Genomic DNA, 19,560 nt, shown 5'->3' with positions numbered 1-19,560 from the left:
GCTGAGAACAGGCAACTCACGGCATCAGTGAGAGCTGCTGCAGCTCCCTGAGCCCTTCATGGTTATATGGAGGTGCTGAGAACAGGCAACTCATGGCATCAGTGAGAGCTGCTGCAGCTCCCTGAGCCCTTCGTGGTGATATGGAGGTGCTGCAGCCCCCTGAGCCCTTCATGGCTACATGGAGATGCCAACCCTACCTTAGATCCTACCACAGCTCCTGCCTTAGATCCTAGCCCCTGCTCCGCCATTACAATTCCCCCGTTTTTCCTCCCATTTTATTATTCTAGGGGTTTGCTGTGTTGGGATGTGGGGAAGGAGCAGAGATGGCTCTCAGCTCCCCCTCCCTGGTCCAGCTAGGCCTTGGGTGATGCTGCAGGCTGCAGCCTCTGCAGCTCCAGGACGCGGACGAGGAGGAGGAAGGCGATGCTCAGCAGAAGCAGCCAGAAGAAAACCCAGTAGTGCTGTGGGAGGAAGAGCCATGGACGCCACAGCTCCTCTCCAGAGCCCTTGGACCTGGGGAGAAGGTGACCAGGGACATTTGTCATCCGTAAGGGAGAGGGCAAATCCCACCTCCACCCCAGCTGGGGACAAGGAGGATGTTTAACTCAGCCCCAAAACTCCCTGGCAAACCTTTTACAAGCCCAAGTGAACAAGCCTGAGGAGGGCATGGGCAAAACTGAGCCTTGGTGGGGCTGAGCTGAGGCAGCCAAACAACACCCCAGCTTTTCACCCCTAAACCCCCCATCCCCTGCCCAAGTTTTGGCCACTTAGGGAGCACAGAGAGGCCAGCAGCCACGGGGGGATGCTGGGCACACCCAGGGTGCTGCTCACGTCATCCCAAGCTGCTCTGGCTCCTCGTTCCCTGTGCTGGATCCTCTGCCCTCTGCCTCTGCCACCTGCTTCCCAGTCATAGCGCTGTGCTGGCCCTGTGGCTCCAGCTCACTCCTGGGGAGGGAGAGGATGGGTCAGTGCTGTGCCACATGGGGACACCTGGATCAGCTGTGCCAGGGCTGCCCAGCCACCCAGCGCAGTTACCTGGGGGTGCTGGGCCAGCGCTGGGCACCCTCTGGCTCCAGGTCACCTGCTGGGGCTGCTCGGCTCTCAGGGCTGGCACCTGGCTGGGCACACAAGGGGGGAGCATCAGTGGGGACACAGAGCCCCAGTGGCACCCAGGCTGGGGACACAGCTGCTGTCAGAGGGGACACAGCCCCAGTGGCACCCAGGCCTCTGGCTGTCCCCACCCCACACGTCCTTACCAGGAGCTGCTTGGGGATGACAGCGATGCTGACCCTGCGGCGGGCAGACCCCTGAAACAGAGGGGGTGAGGGTGAGCTCTGTGCGGCTGCTTCTCACCTCTTCATTCCCCATCACCTCCCCAGCATGGGTAAGGGACACCATGGGACACTGCCAGCTCCCCCTGGAGCTGAGGGGAAGCTGGAAAGCCAGGGAAGGTCAAAGCCAAGAGGTTTGTGCCTGTCATTTCTGCTGCTGGGGCTGCCTGACCCCCTGCCCTACCTCTGGATCAGTGTGGGATTCAAGGAGGTGCTAAAGAACAGCCAAGCCTGTGACCCTGTAATGGAAGAAGGATCTGCCCAAGATCTCTTGCACAGGCAGCCCTCAGCTTGCTGGGCATCCTGTCTGTCTACCAACAGCTCTCTGAAGCTGCATTCTGCTTCATCCCAGCAGATCTTCCCTGCAGCAAGCAGCTGGCTGCAGTGGCATTGTTTGGGGACAAGGGGGTGTGTGGGGACAGTCAGTTGAGGGAGGGCAGCAGGGCATGGGCAGGCAGTGGCTCCAAGACTCCCAAAATGGGACCAGTTACCTGCTGGAAAGTTCTCTTCAGGGGGTGAGGTCTCAGCCGTGGCTCCACATCATCTGAGAGCAGAGAAAAGCTGCCTTACATCATCCCCCAGCACAAGGATGGGGCTGATGCACAGACAGACAGACACAAAGCTGTCCTGGCCGTGTGCTCTGTGCTTGGCACAGGTGGTGCCCAGGGAAGGGGACACAGTGGCACCTGTGGGGTTTGGTGCTCAGGAACAGAGTCCTTTTTGTGCATGGGCCCCCCTGCCCTGCATTCCCAGCTGGGTTATGGCTCTGTGGCCACCAGCACCTGCTGCCACACTGATCTGCTGTCCCAGTGTCCCCTCACAAGTGGCCCCAGCTGTTCCCTTCACTGCCCCATCAGCTGCTCCCCCCAGCACTCCTCAGCTCACAGCACCCCTGGCTCTGCAGTGCGGGGTCACACTGCCCCAAAGAGGGGCTGGGGGCCAAGTGCTGCAGGTTTGCAGTGTGCCAGCCATGCCCAGCCCCGGGGGCAGAGCCCACCTCACCCTGGCTCTCTGCCAGCTGCCGGTTGCGGGAGTTCTGCTGGATCAGGCGCTTCATCTCCTCCAGCTCCGCGTGCTCCCGCTGGTGGTGCCGCTTCAGGTTCTCCACGTGCTGCACCATCACCTCTGCTGCCCGGCTCATCCTGGCCTCCTGCAGCCAGCCAGGATGGGGATCAGGGCTCCTAAACCTCCATAGGAGCCAGCCCGGCCAGTCCCTCCCCGTCCTGGGAGTCCTTCCTATCTCCCCTGTAATCCTTACCATTATCTAAGAAATTTAGGATTACCTAAACTGAAGGTCTTCAAAGCCTTAAACAAGAGTTAAAAACCCTTTTAGTTTCTGCTAAAGTCCACAGGCCATTACCCTGCATCCCCTAAATGCAACTTAGGTGCTTTCATTAAGCTAGGACCTTCCATTTACTGGACAGATGGGCTTTGATCCCATGATAGTTAACAGTTGTATGCCCTAGCCAACAGGGCTCTGCCTAAGGCTCCAGTACACAGGGAGTGCCAGGGAGAGACACATATTAAACATTTCCAAATATAAGCGAGCTTGGAGAACCCATTTAGTTTTACAATGTTGAAAGAGTCAGAGAAGGATGCAGAAAGTTCACAAAGTCCCTCTCCCAGCCCAGGGTGAAGGGACTGTCCCGGTGCCCATGGACATGCAGATTTGGGACAGAAGGAGAATTTTTTTGTCCAGGACAAGAAATTCAGGAGAGATCTAGGGGGACAGAGAGCTGCTTGAAGCCCCGCGTGCCTGTGCAAAGCCTTGGCCAAGGTGCATCCCCTTCCCACTCCCAGGGGTGGGTGGATGGATCCCTTGCACCCTGCTAAGCACAAAAGTGAGGTCAAGAAATGTGAGGAGGAGGAACAAACCCCAGCAAGCCCATGGGCTTCACCATCCCCAAGCCCATCTGTAGCACCTCCATCGCTCCCACACTGGGCTGTGACACACCTGGTGCACAGCCCCCAGCTTCTCTGCAGCACTGGTTGCCCTCTCCACAGCTGCTGCCAGCACGGCCAGGTTGTGCTGCACCTGCTCCAGCGTCTCCTTGCAGCCTGCACTGGCACAGGATCGGCCCAGCCTCTGTGGGGGGAAGGATGGAGCTGCTGGAGCCGCCACTCTGAGCTCTCCACACCCCTCTGGGGCTGGGTGACGTGCCAGCCCCCTGCCCTGGTGCCCACCTACCTCCAGGGCAGCCCGGCACTGCCCCAGCTCCTCCTGGATGTTTTCCTCCGCTGCATCCCGTGCCCGTCTCTCCACCTGCACCCGCTGCTGCAGGGTGAACACGTCGCAGCGAAAAGCCAGGGCCAGGTGGGCAAAGGCTGCCTGCAGGGTGACAGGTGGGACACAGGGGCAGAAGCAAAGCCACCAGGGCCACGTGCAGCTGTCCTCAAGGCACAGACAGACCTCCCAGCATGCCACCATCAGGGCAGTGAAGATAATCAGCCCTTGCCTTGCCCCAGCACCCTTAGGCTGCTGCAAGTGGGGACAGTCCCCAGGGAGATGCAGCTGATAACGCCCCCCAGCAGCTGATAACGATCCTGAGCCCTCCTGGCAAGAGCACAGCCGGGCAGACGCCAGCCCTGCCTGCCCTCGCTGGGTCCTGGCTGGTGGCTGAGCCTGACTCAGCCCTGGCACTCGCAGGGAAATGATTTTTATTAGCGAGGCTCCCGGGCCAAGGGCGCCCTTCAGCACTGCAGAGCACTCTGTGGGATTGCTGGGCACGCAGAGGACACGCTCATGGAAACGCAGCTGCCTCCAAGTGCCAAAAGCATCTCTGGGAAAGGGTTTGGGAGGTGGCTGCCAGGGCCCTGCGGTGCCTGAGGGAGCAGGGCACAGCCATGGCACAGTGAGCCAGCACGGTGTCCCCGTCCTGGTGTCCCCTTTCCCCAGCCCACCCAGGGCCCCCAGCAGCCCTCACCTCCAGATCCTGCTCGGTCAGAGCCACCCTGCAGAAAGAGAAGTGCTGTCAGGGATGGGGGCTGCAGGCTGAAAATGCCCTTGCCCTGCTCCCAGGGGTGCCAGCCACCCTGAGAAGGGGGAAGGCAGGTGCCCATTGTGTGGGCAGCAGCTCTTGTGCAATGGAAAAGGATGGAAATCCAATCTCTGAGCCCTGCTGTGCCCTGGGACCCCCCTGCCCTGGGGGATGCAGGTGCTCCCTGCTCTTACCTGTGCAAGCCAAGCCTGTCCAGCACTGAGAGCTCACTGGGGAGGCTCAGCAGCGGCTCCTCCAGGGTTTCTGCATCTGCAGGAAGGCAGTGGGGCCACAGGAGACCACACATGAGGGCTTTCCCTGGGCCTTCCCTCCTCCCTCTGCCCTCCTGGGGGTGCTGCCCATGCTTTGGAACCCTCCCAATCCTTCCCCCAGCATCAGGGGGGCTCTGGCTCCCCCCAGGCCATCTCCCCTTGCCCATGTCCCCACCAGGGGAGATGAATTCCATCAGAACACGTTCCCATGCTCATCCCCAGCTACTCCAAACCTCCCCCAAAGGGGGCCCAGCTGGGATGTGGGATGGGGACTCACCCTCACCTCCTTTAGTGCTGTCACTGTCCCCAGGGTGCACAGGCTGCTCCTGCCCAGCCCTGCCCGGCTCCTGAGAGGCACAAAGGGGATGCTGGGGCAATCCTCTCTGCACAGCACCCCAGAGGAGCAGCACAGAGAGGCTGGGGCCTGCCTGAGCCCGAGGTACCAGGCAGGGTCTGTCCCCAGCTGTCCCCTCCCCTCCATCTCACCTGGCTGGTTTGCTCCACGCTCTGCTCGCTCCTGGCCAAATCCAAATCCAAATCCCCACCTGGCTGTCCCTGGGCACTGCTCATCCTGCCTGGGGACAGAAAGGAGCTGGGCAGCAGGGACCCCTCCCAGCCTGACACCACCTCAGGAGAGACCCCCAAAACTGCCACTGGCACTTCTGCAGCCTGCAGGCTGCCAAGGGACTGCCAGGCACCCCCCAAAATATCCCTGTGGGACTCAGGGAGCTGGAGCCAAGCTGGGCCAGGGCAGGGGAGGAGGGCAATGGATGCAGTGCAGAGGGTGGGGTACAGCTGGTGAGGCAAACCCAGGGGATGGGGTAGGCTTGGGGTCCCAGGGGGTTGCAGGCAGGAGCTGCCAGGCCAGGGGAACCCTCCTGCTGCTGGTGGAAACCCCACCCTTGTGAGCCCATCCCGGGCTGCCCTTACCTTCATCCGGAGACGGGGGGAGCCCGGGGAGCTCTGCCTGCTGCTCCCTGCGGAGGGAATCCCGGCTAAGCCCTGGAGGAACTCAGGAGGCATCGGCAGCATCCCACCCCCCGTGCTCCCCCCTGGGGCTGCTCCGGACCTGGCTCCTTCCCGAGCATCCTCCACTGCTCCTACCGCCGCCGGGGCCGTTTCCAGCCAGCAATGAGTCACCAACAGCCACTGCCGTACTCAGCAGCCACTGCCGTACTCAGCAGCCACTGCCGTGCTCAGCACGGCTTTTTCCCTTTTTTTTTCTTTCTTTTTTTTTTTTTTTTTCTGCTCCGGCTGTGAGCCGGTCCCTTCCAGCACCACAACAAACACAGCCAGACCCCAGCCAGGCACAACCTCACAGCACCCCATGGGCAAGGCAGGCAACCCTAAAAGAGCACTGGGACAGTTTATCACCCCAAAACCCTGTCCTGGGTGCCAGGAGGTCTGGCAGCTCTGCAGCATCCCTGCTCAGTGATGCTGGGGGACACCAGGGAGGGCAGGGCACAGGGGTTGCTGTGCACAGAGCCCTCTGGAGCCCAGCACCAACTGGGAGAGGGTTTGAGCCCCAACTGGGAGAGGGTTTGACCAACTGGGAGAGGGTTTGAACCCAACTGGGAGAGGGTCTGAACCCAGCTGGGAGAGGGTTTGACCCCCAAACTTCTCTCCCCGGCTCTGGAAAGGGCTGCAGCAGAGCTTCTCCCTCTCCTCCTGGCGAGCCTGAGAGCCGGAGAAGGAGCCGCGGTGCCACAAGGATGCTCAGTGCCCCTTGCCTGGCACTGCCATGGCTGTGCCATCCTCGCCACCGTCTCCGGGGGAGTTTTTAGCGCACGTACCTCCGCGGCGAGGGGCTGGGCCGGCCGCTCGCCCGGTGCCGCTGCCGCCGCCGCCGCCCCGGGGCCGGTCCCTGTCCCTCCTCCTCCTCCCCCTGTCCCGCCGAGTTCCCTCCGAGCGGCTTCATCGGGCTCCAGGAGAGCTCACCTATGGGAGAGACCCGCATTAGCCGGCGCAGGCGGAGAACGCCGCTAAATGTTGTATTTTTAAAGCGTTTTCTCACCCAGCAGGAGCTCCGAGCTGCTCTGCTTAACTGTGGGAAAAGAGGTGGGGAGGGCGAGTGGGATTGGGGAGGGGGCTGAGGGGTTTGGGCGGGCAAGGAGCGAGGAAAAGAAGAAATTCAATTCAATACAAGAGGGGGGACTGCCCTGCTGCCACCCCCATTTCCTTCCCCCAGGGCAATCCTCATTTTGGGGTTTGTGGTGTGGGTCAGGTTCATGGAGGGGAATGGATTTGCAGCAACCCCTGCTCTCCAGGCTGCAGACCTGGAGTCTCTGTCCCTGACAGCCCCCGAGCTCCCCGAGAGACAAATATTAAACATTTCCAAACATAAGGGAGCTTGGAGAACCCATCTAAGCTGTTTTACAGTGTTTAAAGAGTCAGAGAGGGACGCAGGAATTTCACAAAGTCCCTCTCCCAACCCAGGGTTGAAGGGACTGTCCCGGTGCCCATGGACTTGCAGATTTGGGACAGAAGGAGGATTTTTTTTGTCCAGGACAAGAAATTCAGGAGAGATCTAGGGGGACAGAGAGCTGCTTGAAGTGCGTGTCCAAACCTCGGCCCAGCTCAGCATCACCCGGTGCCCGCTCAGCTCTGGTGAAGGTGTAAAAAGCAGCGCTTGGCACCTTTCAAAGCCAGCCCGTTTCACACCTATACAGCGGGAATTATCGCTGATAACTCCACCCAGGGGCTCGGGGTGGGATCACCCAAACTCATCACACCAGAGCGCTCCGGAGGGCCGGTCCCGGCTGCAGAGCTCTCAATCCATCACAGCAGCGGCAGCCCCTGCCGGCTGCGGCTTCCCCACAGACACCCGCTCCTTATCTCTGTGTTCCAGATGGAAAAGATAACGAGCAGACACCCGCTCCTTATCTCTGTGTTCCAGATGGCAAAGATAACGAGACACACGGCTGGTGTAGCACCAGGAACCCCCCGAGAAGCCGGAGCGGGCTCTCCCTCAGCCCGAACGCTCCCGGGACATCGTTACCTGCCTGAGCTCCTCCCGAGCAGCGCAGGGAGATGCTGGCGCCCGGCTCGGAGCCCGCACTCGGCCCTGTCCGTGCTCCGGGGCTCCCGCGGGGCAGAGCAGCCGCATCTGCGGCGCTCGGAGCGGCCGGGGCCGAGCCCGAGCACAGAAGGCCTTTAAAGGAGATGCATGAGAGCGCCGGGAGCTCCCCGCGCCGGCCGGGGCGGGCAGCGGGGCTGCAGGTGGCCGGGGAAGCGCTGCCAGGTCCCGCACCCGCTCCGGGAGGCGACAGAGCCGGGGGAGAGCAGGAGCGATCCCTCTGTGACACTGTGACCGCGGAGCTGAGCCCCAGCATCCCCCTGGCAGGAGGGTCAGGTGGGGATCCCCTGTGCTGTCATGGGGGGCTCAGCACCAGAATAAACCGGGATGGCTGATGAGGAGCCCCTGCAGGCAGCCGGGACAGATGGGGGTCCCGTGTGCTTTTATTGGGGTCCCAGCACCACAATAAACCAGAACGGCTGATCAGGAGACCCTGCAAGCAGGGTGGGAACAGCCAGGACAGTTCGGGATCCCCCCCGTGCTTTTATTGGGGTCCCAGCACGAGAATAATCCAGAACGGCTGATGAGGAGCCCCTGCAGCCCCTGGCTCGGTGATGCTGCCCAGGACCCCCGTTCCTCCCGCCCCTCTCAGCAGCCCCACCATCCCCCCAGTGCTCCAACCCCTTTGCTCAGATCCTAAAGCCGCTTTCTTTCCTCCCCTAATGAGCTTACAGCGGCTCGGGCTCCACCTTCAGCAGCTGCTGCTGCCCCCCATGCCCAGGGACCCCTCACTTTGGGGGCTGCAGACCCTCCAGCCCTGCAAACAGCATCTCCAGTGCCCGACAGGCTGTGCCCAGGCTGTGCCAGAGCGAGAGCAGCCCCAGGGGTGACAAACCGGGGGGAGTGGAGGTGGGACACCCTCACAGAGACCCCCAGCTGGCACATCAGTGCCCTCTGCCCGGTGTCCTGGCATCCCAGGGCTGCTCCGTGGGACACACAGACACAGGGACACAGCCCAGGGTCCCTGGGTGTCCTCTCTGTCCCCTCCCACAGCCAGGAGGGCAATGCCCTGTTCACAACCACCCCGTTCAGAGAGCCTCTACAAGCATTTACTAGAAACATTTACTAAAGCATTTACTAAAAGAACGCAGGGGGTTTTAGGCATTCTTATTTTTAAGCTAAAGCGTGGGTGCAATCCGGGAATGGCAGGGCCCCAAGGCAGGATGGCACAGACCTGTTCAGAGAGCCTGCAGGGGGATCTGCAGCCCCGGGGGTGGGTGCCAGCATGGGCTGCACCTCTGTCCCCTGTCCCCTTCCAGCCGGGTCCCCTCGGCTGCAGCAGCACCGCCCAGGGCACCTGGAGCTGAGCTGAGCTCAGATCACAGCGTGCTCATCTGGATTATTCACTGCTGGGAAGGAAAGCTGCTCAGCCCGACACTGATGCAGCAATTGGGATTTACAGCCACAAACCAGCACCTAGCCCTCCCTCAAATCCACCTTTCTGTGGCTTCCCTGCCTGACAGCAACCTGGCAGCCACCGAGAGAGAACACAATTCTTGTCTTATGATTAAAAGTTTGTAGTCAAAACAAATCCCCCCAAAACACCAAAAAGACAAGGAGGAAAATTGCTCTTTTTATTCAGATAAAAAAAAATAAACAATATTCAGATAATTCAGATATAAATACATATATGACTGATCTGAATATTATTTATTATTTATTATAATAAATAAATAAATAAATATAGATAAATATAATTCAGAGAAAAATATTTTTTTTATTATTTATAAATAAATTTATTATTTATTCAGATAAAAATAAATAATATTGACTGACTGACGTTCTGTGCTGCATCCGCCCCCCTGCGCCGTTCAGGATGGATTCTAAAGTTCTTGAAAGGGTCAAGAGGAGTCAAAAGTGAAGATTTCTGTGCTGCCAACCTCCTTCATTTGTGGCTGTGCGGTCGGATCGTGACACAAAGTAGTCCCACTCGGTGCTGTGAGTGCGGAATGCGAAAACGCGGAGGGATATCAGGTATCGCGCTGCGGAGGGATCTCTCGGTGCGCGGCTCCTCAAGTTCCGGCAGAGGGAGAGACGCGGAAGGATACATGCAAGCCGCTGCAGTTTTCGCCTGCTGCGGTGCAGTGTATAGACCCGGTGGCGGCGGAAGCGGCGGGACAGGGCACGGGGATGCCGGCTGTGGCCGGACAGCGGCGTGCAGCGGCTCGGAACCGGGACCGGGCTGCACCAAAGCTGCGGCGAAAGCAGCGGCGAGGTGGTGCTGGGGCGTGGAGATAGAACTGCGCATGCGTGCGGCTGATCCCGGAAGCAGCGCTGTGGTTCGACGAGGCGGCGCGGAGTGCCGGGTTGCAGCAACTGCGCATGCGTAGTTGGTGGCTCTAGGGCAACGTGGGGAGCCATCATGGCGGGCGGGAGAGGGGGGAGCTGCGGGCACGGGGCCGCGGCTGCGGAAGGGAGCTCCGGCACGGCCGTGGTTGCAGCAGGCGGCGGAACCGCGCCACCCAGCAGCTTTGAAGCGAGAGGCTGCCGGGGGAAAGGCGCGGATCGGCCCGCCATGCAGCGGCGGCAGCAGGAGGGGGAAGGCGCCCACGGACGGCGGCGGGGCGGCCTCGTCAGCGGGAGATGATCGCGGGGTGGCGGGAGGAGCGGAGTGAGGCTGCTGCGGGGGAGCCATGGCGTGCAGCCGCTGGGAGCCGAGGTGGCTGCTGGTCCGGCGGGCAGGGGCGGCGCTGGAGCGGCGGCAGGCACGGGAGGGGCCGCAGCCACCGGTGCGGACGCCGCGGCGCCGGCACGGGGTGGCCGGGCGAGCTGGGGCGCCCCGGTGCCAGCGCAAGCGGTGCCGTGCCGGGACCGGGGGATTGCGCCGAAACGGCGGCAGGGACAGGGTTAACAGTGGGCGGCTGCCATGCCGCCGGGCCCGTGTGCAGGTCGGGGTGCGCTGCGTGCGCTCTAAGGCCGGGATGGAGGGGCGGCAGCGTGCATAGGGGGCGCTGGGCACCCAGCGCGGCCGCGCCAGGCGGGCTCGGCACCGCGGATTCGGGAGCCGCATGGGACTGCAGAGACGCCGCAGCGACGGGACTCGAGCCAGCACCGGCCCCGCTGTGCCGGCAAAAGGGGCGAGGGGGGCTTGGGCGGGCGGCAGGAGCGGCCGCACTCGCGGGGAACCGGGGGGGGAAAGCGGTGGGGGCAGGAGGGGCAGGGCCGCGGTGACGCCGGTGGGCGGGCTTAGGGGGGCGGTGGTCACGTGATTTGGAGCAAGATGGCGGCGCCCAGGCGAGCACGTGGTTTTCGGCAACATGGCGGCGCCCATGCCGACACGTGGTTTCCGGCAAGATGGCGGTGCCCATGCCGACACGTGGTTTTCGGCAAGAAGCCGGCGCCCATGCCGACACGTGGTTTCCGGCAAGATGGCGGCGCCCGTGCCCACACGTGGTTTCCGGCAAAATGACGGCGCCCAGGCAAACACGTGGTTTCCGGCACGATGGCGGCGCCCGTGCCCACACGTGGTTTTCGGCAAGAAGCCGGCGCCCATGCCGACACGTGGTTTCCGGCAAGATGGCGGCGCCCGTGCCCACACGTGGTTTCCGGCAAAATGACGGCGCCCAGGCAAACACGTGGTTTCCGGCAAGATGGCGGCGCCCAAGCCGACACGTGGTTTCCGGTAAAATGGCGGCGCCCATGCCGACACGTGGTTTCCGGCAAAATGGCGGCGCCCGTGCCCACACGTGGTTTCCGGCAAGATGGCGGCGCCCATGCCGACACGTGGTTTCCGGCAAGATGGCGGCGCCCAGGCCGACACGTGGTTTCCGGTAAAATGGCGGCGCCCATGCCGACACGTGGTTTCCGGCAAGAGGGCGACGTCCATGCCGACACGTGGTTTCCGGCAAGATGGCGGCGCCCAGGCCGACACGTGGTTTCCGGTAAAATGGCGGTGCCCATGCCGACACGTGGTTTCCGGCAAGATGGCGACGTCCAGGCCGACACGTGGTTTCCGGTAAAATGGCGGCGCCCATGCCGACACGTGGTTTCCGGCAAGATGGCGACGTCCAGGCCGACACGTGGTTTCCGGTAAAATGGCGGCGCCCATGCCGACACGTGGTTTCCAGCAAGATGGAAGCGCCGAGGCGAGCACGTGCTTTGGGGACAAGATGGCGGCGCCCAACCAAATGACGTAACTTCCATGCCGCTTTGCGGCACGTTTCACGACAGTCGCGCTTTACGGCACCTTTTACGACAGTCGCGCTTTACGGCAGTTTTACGACAGTTGCGCTTTACGGCCGCTTTTACGACAGTCGCGCTTTACGGCCGCTTTTACGACAGTGCTGCTTTACGGCACCTTTTACGACAGTCGCGCTTTACGGCACCTTTTACGACAGTGCTGCTTTACGGCACCTTTTACGTCAGTGCTGCTTTACGGCCGCTTTTACGACAGTCGCGCTTTACGGCAGCTTTTACGACAGTGCTGCTTTACGGCCGCTTTTACGACAGTCGCGCTTTACGACCGCTTTTACGACAGTGCTGCTTTGCGGCAGTTTTACGACAGTCGTGCTTTACGGCATCTTTTACGACAGTCGCGCTTTACGGCACCTTTTACGACAGTCCCGCTTTACGGCCGCTTTTACGACAGTCGCGCTTTACGGCAGTTTTACGACAGTGCTGCTTTACGGCCGCTTTTACGACAGTCGTGCTTTACGGCCGCTTTTACGACAGTCGCGCTTTACGGCCCCTTTTACGACAGTCGCGCTTTACGGCCGCTTTTACGACAGTCGTGCTTTACGGCCGCTTTTACGACAGTCGTGCTTTACGGCCGCTTTTACGACAGTCGCGCTTTACGGCCCCTTTTACGACAGTCGCGCTTTACGGCCGCTTTTACGACAGTGCTGCTTTACGGCACCTTTTACGACAGTCGCGCTTTACGGCCGCTTTTACGACAGTCGCGCTTTACGGCACCTTTTACGACAGTGCTGTTTTACGGCAGCTTTTACGACAGTGCTGCTTTACGGCACCTTTTACGACAGTCGCGCTTTACGGCAGTTTTACGACAGTCGCGCTTTACGGCACCTTTTACGACAGTCGCACTTTACGGCCGCTTTTACGACAGTGCTGCTTTGCGGCAGTTTTATGACAGTGCTGCTTTATGGCACCTTTTACGACAGTCGCGATTTACGGCAGCTTTTACGACAGTGACATTTTACAATGCTTTAAGGCACGTTATGGAACTTTTACAGCACTTTACAGCCTTTTACTTCACGGCACTTTTCGTCTTTTCCTTTATTTTGTTTTTTACCTAATTTTTCTTCTTTTTTATTAATTTTATGTTATTTTTAGTGTAGTTTTTAATTTTTCTACTTTTAAAACATTTTATTATATTTTATTTGGTGGTGCCCAGACCAGCTCAAGCTGGTCATTGTGGTGTTGTTTGACGGTCCCCAGGACAAGGGAAGAGATGAGAATCTTACTCCACCTTTCAGAAGGCTCATTTAATATTTTATGGTCTTTATCTTATTAAAAGAAAATGAGTTATTAGAACTATATTAAAAGAGCAAGGAGACATCAGAAAGCTGGAAAGGAATGAATAATAAAAACCTGGGACTGCTCACAGCCCCTACACGGGGGCTGCATGATTGGTCATCAAGTAGAAGCAATGCACAGGAGACCAATCCAAGATGCCCCGGTTGCTAAACCATCTCCAGCCAGCAGATCGTTATTGGTTCCATTTCTGTTCTGAGGCTTCTCAGAAGAAAAATCCCAGCAAAAGGATTTTCATCAAACACATCAGTGCCAGGTGATGGCACAGGCAGCGTCAGCTGACTGAGGTCACTGTGTCATCCCTACCAGCCCAGGGGTCACAGCAAGGAGAGAGTTCACCCTGTTGTCACCCTGTAATACAGAGCAACACAGAGCTTTTGGCTGGTTTGTCACTAGGCAAAGGCAAAACCAGGGCCAGGAAGGCTCTTGCCACAAGGCAGGAGTCACCTCCATGTGACCAACAGCCACAGCCAGGCAGAGCACTGGGGACAGTGACACCGAGGCCACTTGGGAGAAGCTCTGCAGGGAAACTGCAAAGATCAGAGCCTGCTGCCTAATAAAGCCAGAAGAGCAGGCTCAGACCTTTGATGATCATGGCACAATTTCTATTTATGTCGTGTTTTGGGCAGCCCTACAATAGCTTCACTTTACTCAGCCACAAACTCAGTGGAATGCAAACACATCAACAATCCGGCTCCCTGGAGGTTTCCATCCTCCGGCTAATGCGGATTTTGAAGCCTCATCAGTCCACTGCAACCTAAAATAGCTTAAGAGATTGTTATGTAAAAAACCTGGCTCTCAGCCTTAAAAGTGTCACCTAATGCTTCAGAGTTTCCTTCCTCTGGCTGGGATCTGAACATTATTGAGCAAAGCTGGAGCAGTCACAAGTCACACATGCACGTTCTAATTCACCTTCTCCCTTTGGAGATGTTTATGGATTTTTAAATAGCTCCTGCAATATGCAAGGCTTCAAAACCTCCACTGAAACCTCAGCTCTAGCTGAGTTCTCTGTCCCAACCTTTTCTTCCCAGTTCTCAGACCAGGAGGTGCCTGGATGAGGTTTCCAGTAGGTACTTTCAAGAATACAGGATAGAACTTGGAGCAGTCATGCACTATTAGGGCCATGAGCAGTGTCATCATCACCAGAAATGTGTCATACACAGCAGGGCCCCTCACAGGCCAGGCAAACAGGAAAGAAAGGTGGGTTTAAAGCAGAACATTCAAATTTCCCAGCTAAATTCAGCTGGAATTCAGTTAAATGCTGCTCTCCTGCACCCAGAGATCTGTAAATCCCAGCAGATCAGATACACAAAGCAGCAGCCCAGCCTGCACCGCTTGGCTATGGGGAGGAACGTGGACGTGCACAGTTTTTGCGCCTTGGAATGAGCTGAGGTAAAATCAAGATAGTGAAGTAACTCCAGAATTATGAACTCCATACAGCCTCAAATCAATGTCTCTCCTGGCCCAGTGATGGGTTTTGGGCAGTAAGAAGTCAGGAGCTGGAAGCTCTCCATGGGCTGTGTCCTGCCCCCATCACAGGGGGGCCAGGTCACCTTGTAGAGTGTGGCAGGAGAACACACACAGAAACACCTGGAAACACATGGGTTGCTCATGGGAACACATGGATTGTTCAACCAAGACCCCTCTGAGCCCCAGGAGTGAGGGGGGCTGGGATGGCACTGCCCAGCAGGAGCCCCCTCAGACCAGGTGCTGCCAGGAGGCCCTGGGCACTCCGTGGGGAGCAGACCCCACTCACAGGGTCCCACCTGAGCAGGGAGGACCCAGTGAGGGTGGCTGTGGCTGCTGCTGCATCCTCTGCGCGAGGAAGCTGCCCCCTCATGATTCCTTTGGGTGGTCACCTGAGGAAAGACAAAAATCAAGAAGAGGAAATTCACTGCCATCCCCAGCTCTGCACAGCTCTGGCATGGCAGGGGTGGCACCTTCTGCTTGCCCACCCTGGGGCAGCCCAGGGTGCAGAGGCTGCCATGACACGGACCTGTCCTCAGCTCACCTGGCCCCTTCCAGCACAGCCTGCAGGGATTTCTTCAGCATCGCAGTGCTCCGGTCCAGGACAGCAGCCAGGCTGCTCCTGTGAGCTGGGCTCACCTGGGGTGGAGGCAGCACCAGCTCAGGGCCCTGCCCCGCCAGGAGCCCACCTGGGAGCTCTGGGCTGGGCCCCAGGAGCTGCAGGAACAGCCCTGGCTGGGCTCACCTGGCTCTGGTACACCGTGAGCACGGCTGTCACCAGCCTGGCGAAGTTCAGGGACGTGGCAAAGGCTGGAGCCTGCTGGCACAGAGTCCGGACCAGCAGATCCAGGAGCTCAGGGGGCAGCATCTCCTGGAAAAGGCCCAGGGGCAGATATGGGGAGTGGGTCCTTGCTCCAGCACTGCTGGAGTCACCAAGGACACCCGTGGGACAAGGTGGGCTCCTCACCTGCCGCCCCAGCACAGCCTGCAGCACAGGCAGGAGCTTCTCTGACAAAGGCACCTCCAGGACTTGGCTGCAAGGACAGTGAAGAGGAAAGGTGCTGCTCTGTGGCCTTGCTGGTGCCTCCAGATGGCTGGAGCCATCCAGGCAGGCTGGAGAGTGAGGCCAAAGCAGAGCTGCCAGCCCTGTGACCCCTCACCAGCCCTGTGACACCCCTCACCTCAGCACCAGCTGCACAGAGCGGGGCTCCAGGCACTCCTCCACCAGCTCACACAGCAGCTTGGTCTGCTCAGCACCTGCAAAGCAGCAGGGGAGAGCCTCCAGAGGCTGCCAAATCCATGGGGATGTGCCTGGCCCTTCCTGGCATCTCTTCACAGGGAGTATGTGCCAGACAGGACAGACAGAAACCATGCTGTGCCCCCTCCTACAGCTGAGGATAATCCTGCTTCCCTTGCCCAGCTGCAGGAATGGTTTGAACAGTTCCAGTCTCTGGGAAAAGGGAACACTGTGGCAGGGGATCACCCTCTCCTCACAGCAGCACAGGGGCAGCTCTGCCCTGAGCATTAGGAGCTGCCAGGAGCCCTCCAATCACGGAGGGATGGGAACTGTCCTTTGGGAAAAAAAATAAGCCAGAAGCCAGCCTAGCCAGCCCTCCCCTCCATCTGTAAACCCATCTCCCATCCCAACCCCCAAGTGTTCACCTGCCCAGAAAAAAACCAACCCCAGGCATCCATGGTTCCTGACATGGGACAAATGCCACCCCCAAAGAGCCACAGCTCCCAGCAGCCCTGCACACCTTCCCCTGGCCCCTGCAGCACTGCAGCCACCAGCACACGGCACAGGGCATGGGAATACTTGGAGCAAAACGACATCAGGGCAGCCATGAGGTGTCGGGAAGGCGGCTGGGTGAGGGCCAGGACCTGGGGACACAAAAGGGAGGAGGTGGGGACAGCGCAGAGGGGAACAGGGAGCAGGAATCTCTGCTGCCATGGCACGTACCCGCCTGAGGAAGAGCTGCTGGGCCAGGATGGCTGCGCTGGTGTGGCTGAGGGCAGGGCTCAGAGGCAGCAGCCAGCTGCAGAAACGCACCAGGGAGGGCTCGGGGCACGTGGAGAGCTGCAGGAAGGAGCACAGCCCCTCGAGCTGGGGTGGCACAGGGGCATGAGGGGCATTAGGAGGAGCACAGCCCCTTGAGCTGGGGTGGCACAGGGGCATGAAGGGCATTAGGAGGAGCACAGCCCCTCGAGCTGGGGTGGCACAGGGGCATTAGGGACAGCTGCAGGACCCCACAGCAGCTGCAGCAGGAGTGCTGGGGCTCACCTGGCTGGGGGTGCAGGTGTTCAGGATGCTCAGCTTGGGAAGGGGGTGCAGCTCAGGGTGCTGGAGAGAAACACTGTCCTGAGTGAAGCACCAAACAAACCAAAATAGAAAATACAGCTCCAGGACTTCTCCCTTCCCCTGTGTCTGTCAGCACTGAGCCCACAGGCAGCCCCTCACACCTGCAGGGTGCAGGCAGGTGTTGGTATCCCAAGCCCAGAGGAGCTGCCAACAGGGCTTTTTATCCCCATCTGTGAAATCCAGCTCCTTCTCCACCCCTCCTGAGGCCCTGGCACCAGCCTGTTCAGAGCAGCAGCTCCAGGAGAGGGACAGAAGCAACCACTTACACTGGACTCCTGCAGCAGCAGCATCTTCAGCCCCTGTCCGTGCACCTGAGGGAAATGAGATGAAGGAATGGGAATCAGGCAGTAAAGGCTCCCTGGCTGGCAGGGGACAGCAAACCCCACTCAGTACCTGGACAAAGGACTGGACCTCTGCTGCCAGCTCTGTCTGGGAAATCCTCCTGGGCTCCCCAGCTGCATCCTGCTGGGAGCTGTCCTGAGCAGCTTTCTCTGTGCCCTGAGCAGATGCATCCCCTGAAGGCTCCTCAGGCACCTCCTCTTCCACTTCTGCCCCATCTCCACATTCCTGAGGCTCAAATGCCTCCTCCTCCAGCAATCTCTTCCCCCCTCTCTCACTGTCCACCTCCAGGCTGTCCTCTGACACTTCCTTATGCTCCCCACCTTGAGGCACAGAGTCAGGGGCACCAGCCTGCTTGCTGAAGCACCAGCTCAACTTTCCTTGTCTCTCTGGTTTCTTCTGGGCAATTTTCTGGCACAGGCCCTTGAGCTGCTGCTGGCACCCAGCAGACAGGACAGTGGGATGTGGGGAGCTCTCCTGTGCACTTGGTCCCTGCTGGAGCAGATCCCCCAGTGCCTGCACCCAGGGATCCACACGGGAATCCTTCTCCAAGGCCTGGAGCAGCTGGTGAAGGCAGTCCCGTGGCACTGCATCCTGCACCACCAGGAGCAGGGAGAAGAGGTTCCTCTGGCACAGAACGGGCAGCAGCAGCAGCCGTGGCTTGCTGGAAAAGGAGAGGTGAGAGTGGTCAGAGCAAAGCCCCTGTCCTGAACCCAACCCACCCCGTGGAACAGAGTCCCACAGCACCAGGGAGCAAGGGAAGGCGCCTGATGCTTTTGCAGATACAAGCTGGGACACCAGTGGGTCACTGCTATGATCCCAGCTTCATGTATGGGCCAGTGCACCAGGGAAAGTGGATTTTTATGAAGATTGAGGGCTATGGGTTGCTTCTGTATGCAGATATGAGGATGATGAGAATGGATAGGGTGAATGATCCTAAGCAGGCTTTGATTAGGCTGGAACAGAGGGGCAGTGGCAGTTTGGGTTGCTATTAGTTGTAGGTTGTGCACCTGACACCCAAAATTGTGCACCCCACACCCAAAACTCCCGCCAAACACCGAAGTTTAGAAATGTATCCAACTCACACGGCCAGGGCATCCTCTGGCCCCTCCAGCGAGGGCTCCTCGGCGCACAGGGCCGCGGTGAGAGCCGGCCAGGGGAACGGCAGCCCCGCTCCGTGCCGGGGCCCGCCCCGCTGCAGCACCCGCAGCGCGGCCATGGCCCCTCCGGGGCCGGAGCACAGCGAGAGCAGCAGGAGGCGGCACGGCCGGGGACAGAGCTGCAGCCAGGGCGGGCACCGCGGCTCCATCGCTGCGGCCGGGGCTGCACAGCGCCTGCGGGACACGGGGACACCGGGCGCGGTCACACACCGGGGGACAGCCGGACAATGGACACAGCCGGACACGGGGGACAAACAAAGGGCACAGCCACACACGGGTCACACCTCCTCCCAGAAGGCACCCCCACCCCATTAATCCCCGCCCTTATCCTAATGGAAACAATGAGGCTCATAATTCGCCCATTAGCACTGGGTGTGCGCCCAACAGCCAAGCTCACAGCACAACAACCTCCTCACCCAGCTCATCTCTACAGCTCCTACAGCCTGGTTCTCCACAATATCAGCAGTCTCACTCCTTACCTTACTAATTGTCTTCTTACTAACTATTCTAGAAGTAGCGGTAGCGATAATCCAGGCCTGTGTTTTCGTACTCCTACTGAGCCTATACCTAGAAGAAAACATCTAACTCCCAATGGCACACCAAGCACTTTCTTATCACATGGCTGACCCTAGCTTGACCGGACACGGCTCCCACTCGGGAGGCACGGGACGATCAGGACGTGCCTGTCCATGCTCGGCGCCCACCCCGGCATCAGCTTGGGCAGCTGCCTCTACCTCTCCCCAGCCGAGGATGCGGGAGAGCACCGGGGGTCCCCTCCGTGCCCTCCATCACCCCTTGGCGGGCAACCCCGCACCCCCGGCCCAACGCCGATCGCTCCCGGGGCCGCTGCCGGTGCGGCTCCCCCGGCCCCGAGCACCGCCCCGGTCAGTGCCGAGCACACTCGGGGCTGTCCCCGCACACTCACTCAGAGCCGTTCCCGCCGCCGCTCCCCGTTCCCGCCGCGCTCCGCCCGCTGTCCCCGCCCCCAAGGCGCCGCTTCCGGCCCCGCCCCGGGAAACGCAACCGGACCGCGCGCAAACGAGCTCACGATGCAAATATCCCTGAAATTCCAACCCAAACACCGCCTT

The 19,560-nt window shown here is 59.8% G+C and overlaps 2 protein-coding genes across 4 annotated transcripts; both read right to left on the bottom strand.

Moving 5' to 3' along the window:
- Nucleotides 1-68: 68 nt before the first annotated feature.
- On the bottom strand, nt 69-9,047 carry LOC102065723 (uncharacterized). Of its 3 annotated transcripts, none has more exons than XM_074528355.1 (15): nt 8,832-9,046; nt 6,375-6,519; nt 5,512-5,558; nt 5,068-5,156; nt 4,859-4,928; nt 4,504-4,579; nt 4,256-4,283; nt 3,520-3,660; nt 3,286-3,417; nt 2,334-2,481; nt 1,823-1,875; nt 1,257-1,307; nt 1,036-1,118; nt 832-945; nt 69-513 (listed from the first exon to the last, which is right to left on the bottom strand). In XM_074528355.1, the coding sequence occupies exons 2-15, from the start codon at nt 6,497-6,499 to the stop codon at nt 354-356; spliced, it is 1,317 nt and encodes a 438-aa protein (XP_074384456.1). In that variant the 5' UTR covers nt 6,500-6,519; nt 8,832-9,046; the 3' UTR covers nt 69-353. The 3 variants fall into 3 exon arrangements, 2 of the variants coding, with proteins under 2 accessions (XP_074384456.1, XP_074384457.1); XM_074528356.1 differs by having other exon boundaries at nt 4,865-4,928; nt 8,832-9,045; XR_012577168.1 differs by having other exon boundaries at nt 374-513; nt 1,036-1,114; nt 8,832-9,047.
- A 4,032-nt stretch (nt 9,048-13,079) lies between these two features.
- FANCE (FA complementation group E) lies at nt 13,080-19,486 on the bottom strand. Its single transcript, XM_026796835.2, has 12 exons — nt 19,398-19,486; nt 18,398-18,646; nt 17,367-17,976; nt 17,240-17,284; nt 16,896-16,973; nt 16,575-16,718; nt 16,372-16,495; nt 15,796-15,871; nt 15,582-15,648; nt 15,360-15,485; nt 15,159-15,253; nt 13,080-15,006 (listed from the first exon to the last, which is right to left on the bottom strand). The coding sequence occupies exons 2-12, from the start codon at nt 18,619-18,621 to the stop codon at nt 15,003-15,005; spliced, it is 1,593 nt and encodes a 530-aa protein (XP_026652636.2). The 5' UTR covers nt 18,622-18,646; nt 19,398-19,486; the 3' UTR covers nt 13,080-15,002.
- Nucleotides 19,487-19,560: the final 74 nt, after the last annotated feature.

Source organism: Zonotrichia albicollis, chromosome 28, assembly GCF_047830755.1.
Source record: "Zonotrichia albicollis isolate bZonAlb1 chromosome 28, bZonAlb1.hap1, whole genome shotgun sequence".
NCBI lineage: Eukaryota > Metazoa > Chordata > Aves > Passeriformes > Passerellidae > Zonotrichia > Zonotrichia albicollis.
The sequence above is the reverse complement of the archived record's forward strand: the minus strand, read 5'-3'. Positions and strand labels throughout refer to the sequence as shown.

What these genes read in the sequence shown, in the direction of transcription:
- LOC102065723 (XM_074528355.1), bottom strand. Translation starts at nt 6,499, where the DNA reads ATGAAGCCGCTCGGAGGGAACTCGGCGGGACAGGGGGAGGAGGAGGAG. An exon ending in CCCCCCGTCTCCGGATGAAG is followed by an intron (nt 5,157 to 5,511) that starts GTAAGGGCAGCC and finishes TTCTGTCCCCAG; the next exon opens with GCAGGATGAGCAGTGCCCAG. An exon ending in CAGCACTAAAGGAGGTGAGG is followed by an intron (nt 4,580 to 4,858) that starts GTGAGTCCCCAT and finishes GCCTTCCTGCAG; the next exon opens with ATGCAGAAACCCTGGAGGAG.
- FANCE (XM_026796835.2), bottom strand. Translation starts at nt 18,621, where the DNA reads ATGGAGCCGCGGTGCCCGCCCTGGCTGCAGCTCTGTCCCCGGCCGTGC. An exon ending in CCAGAGGATGCCCTGGCCGT is followed by an intron (nt 17,977 to 18,397) that starts GTGAGTTGGATA and finishes CTCCTTTTCCAG; the next exon opens with CAAGCCACGGCTGCTGCTGC. An exon ending in ACACCTGCACCCCCAGCCAG is followed by an intron (nt 16,719 to 16,895) that starts GTGAGCCCCAGC and finishes GTGCCACCCCAG; the next exon opens with CTCGAGGGGCTGTGCTCCTT.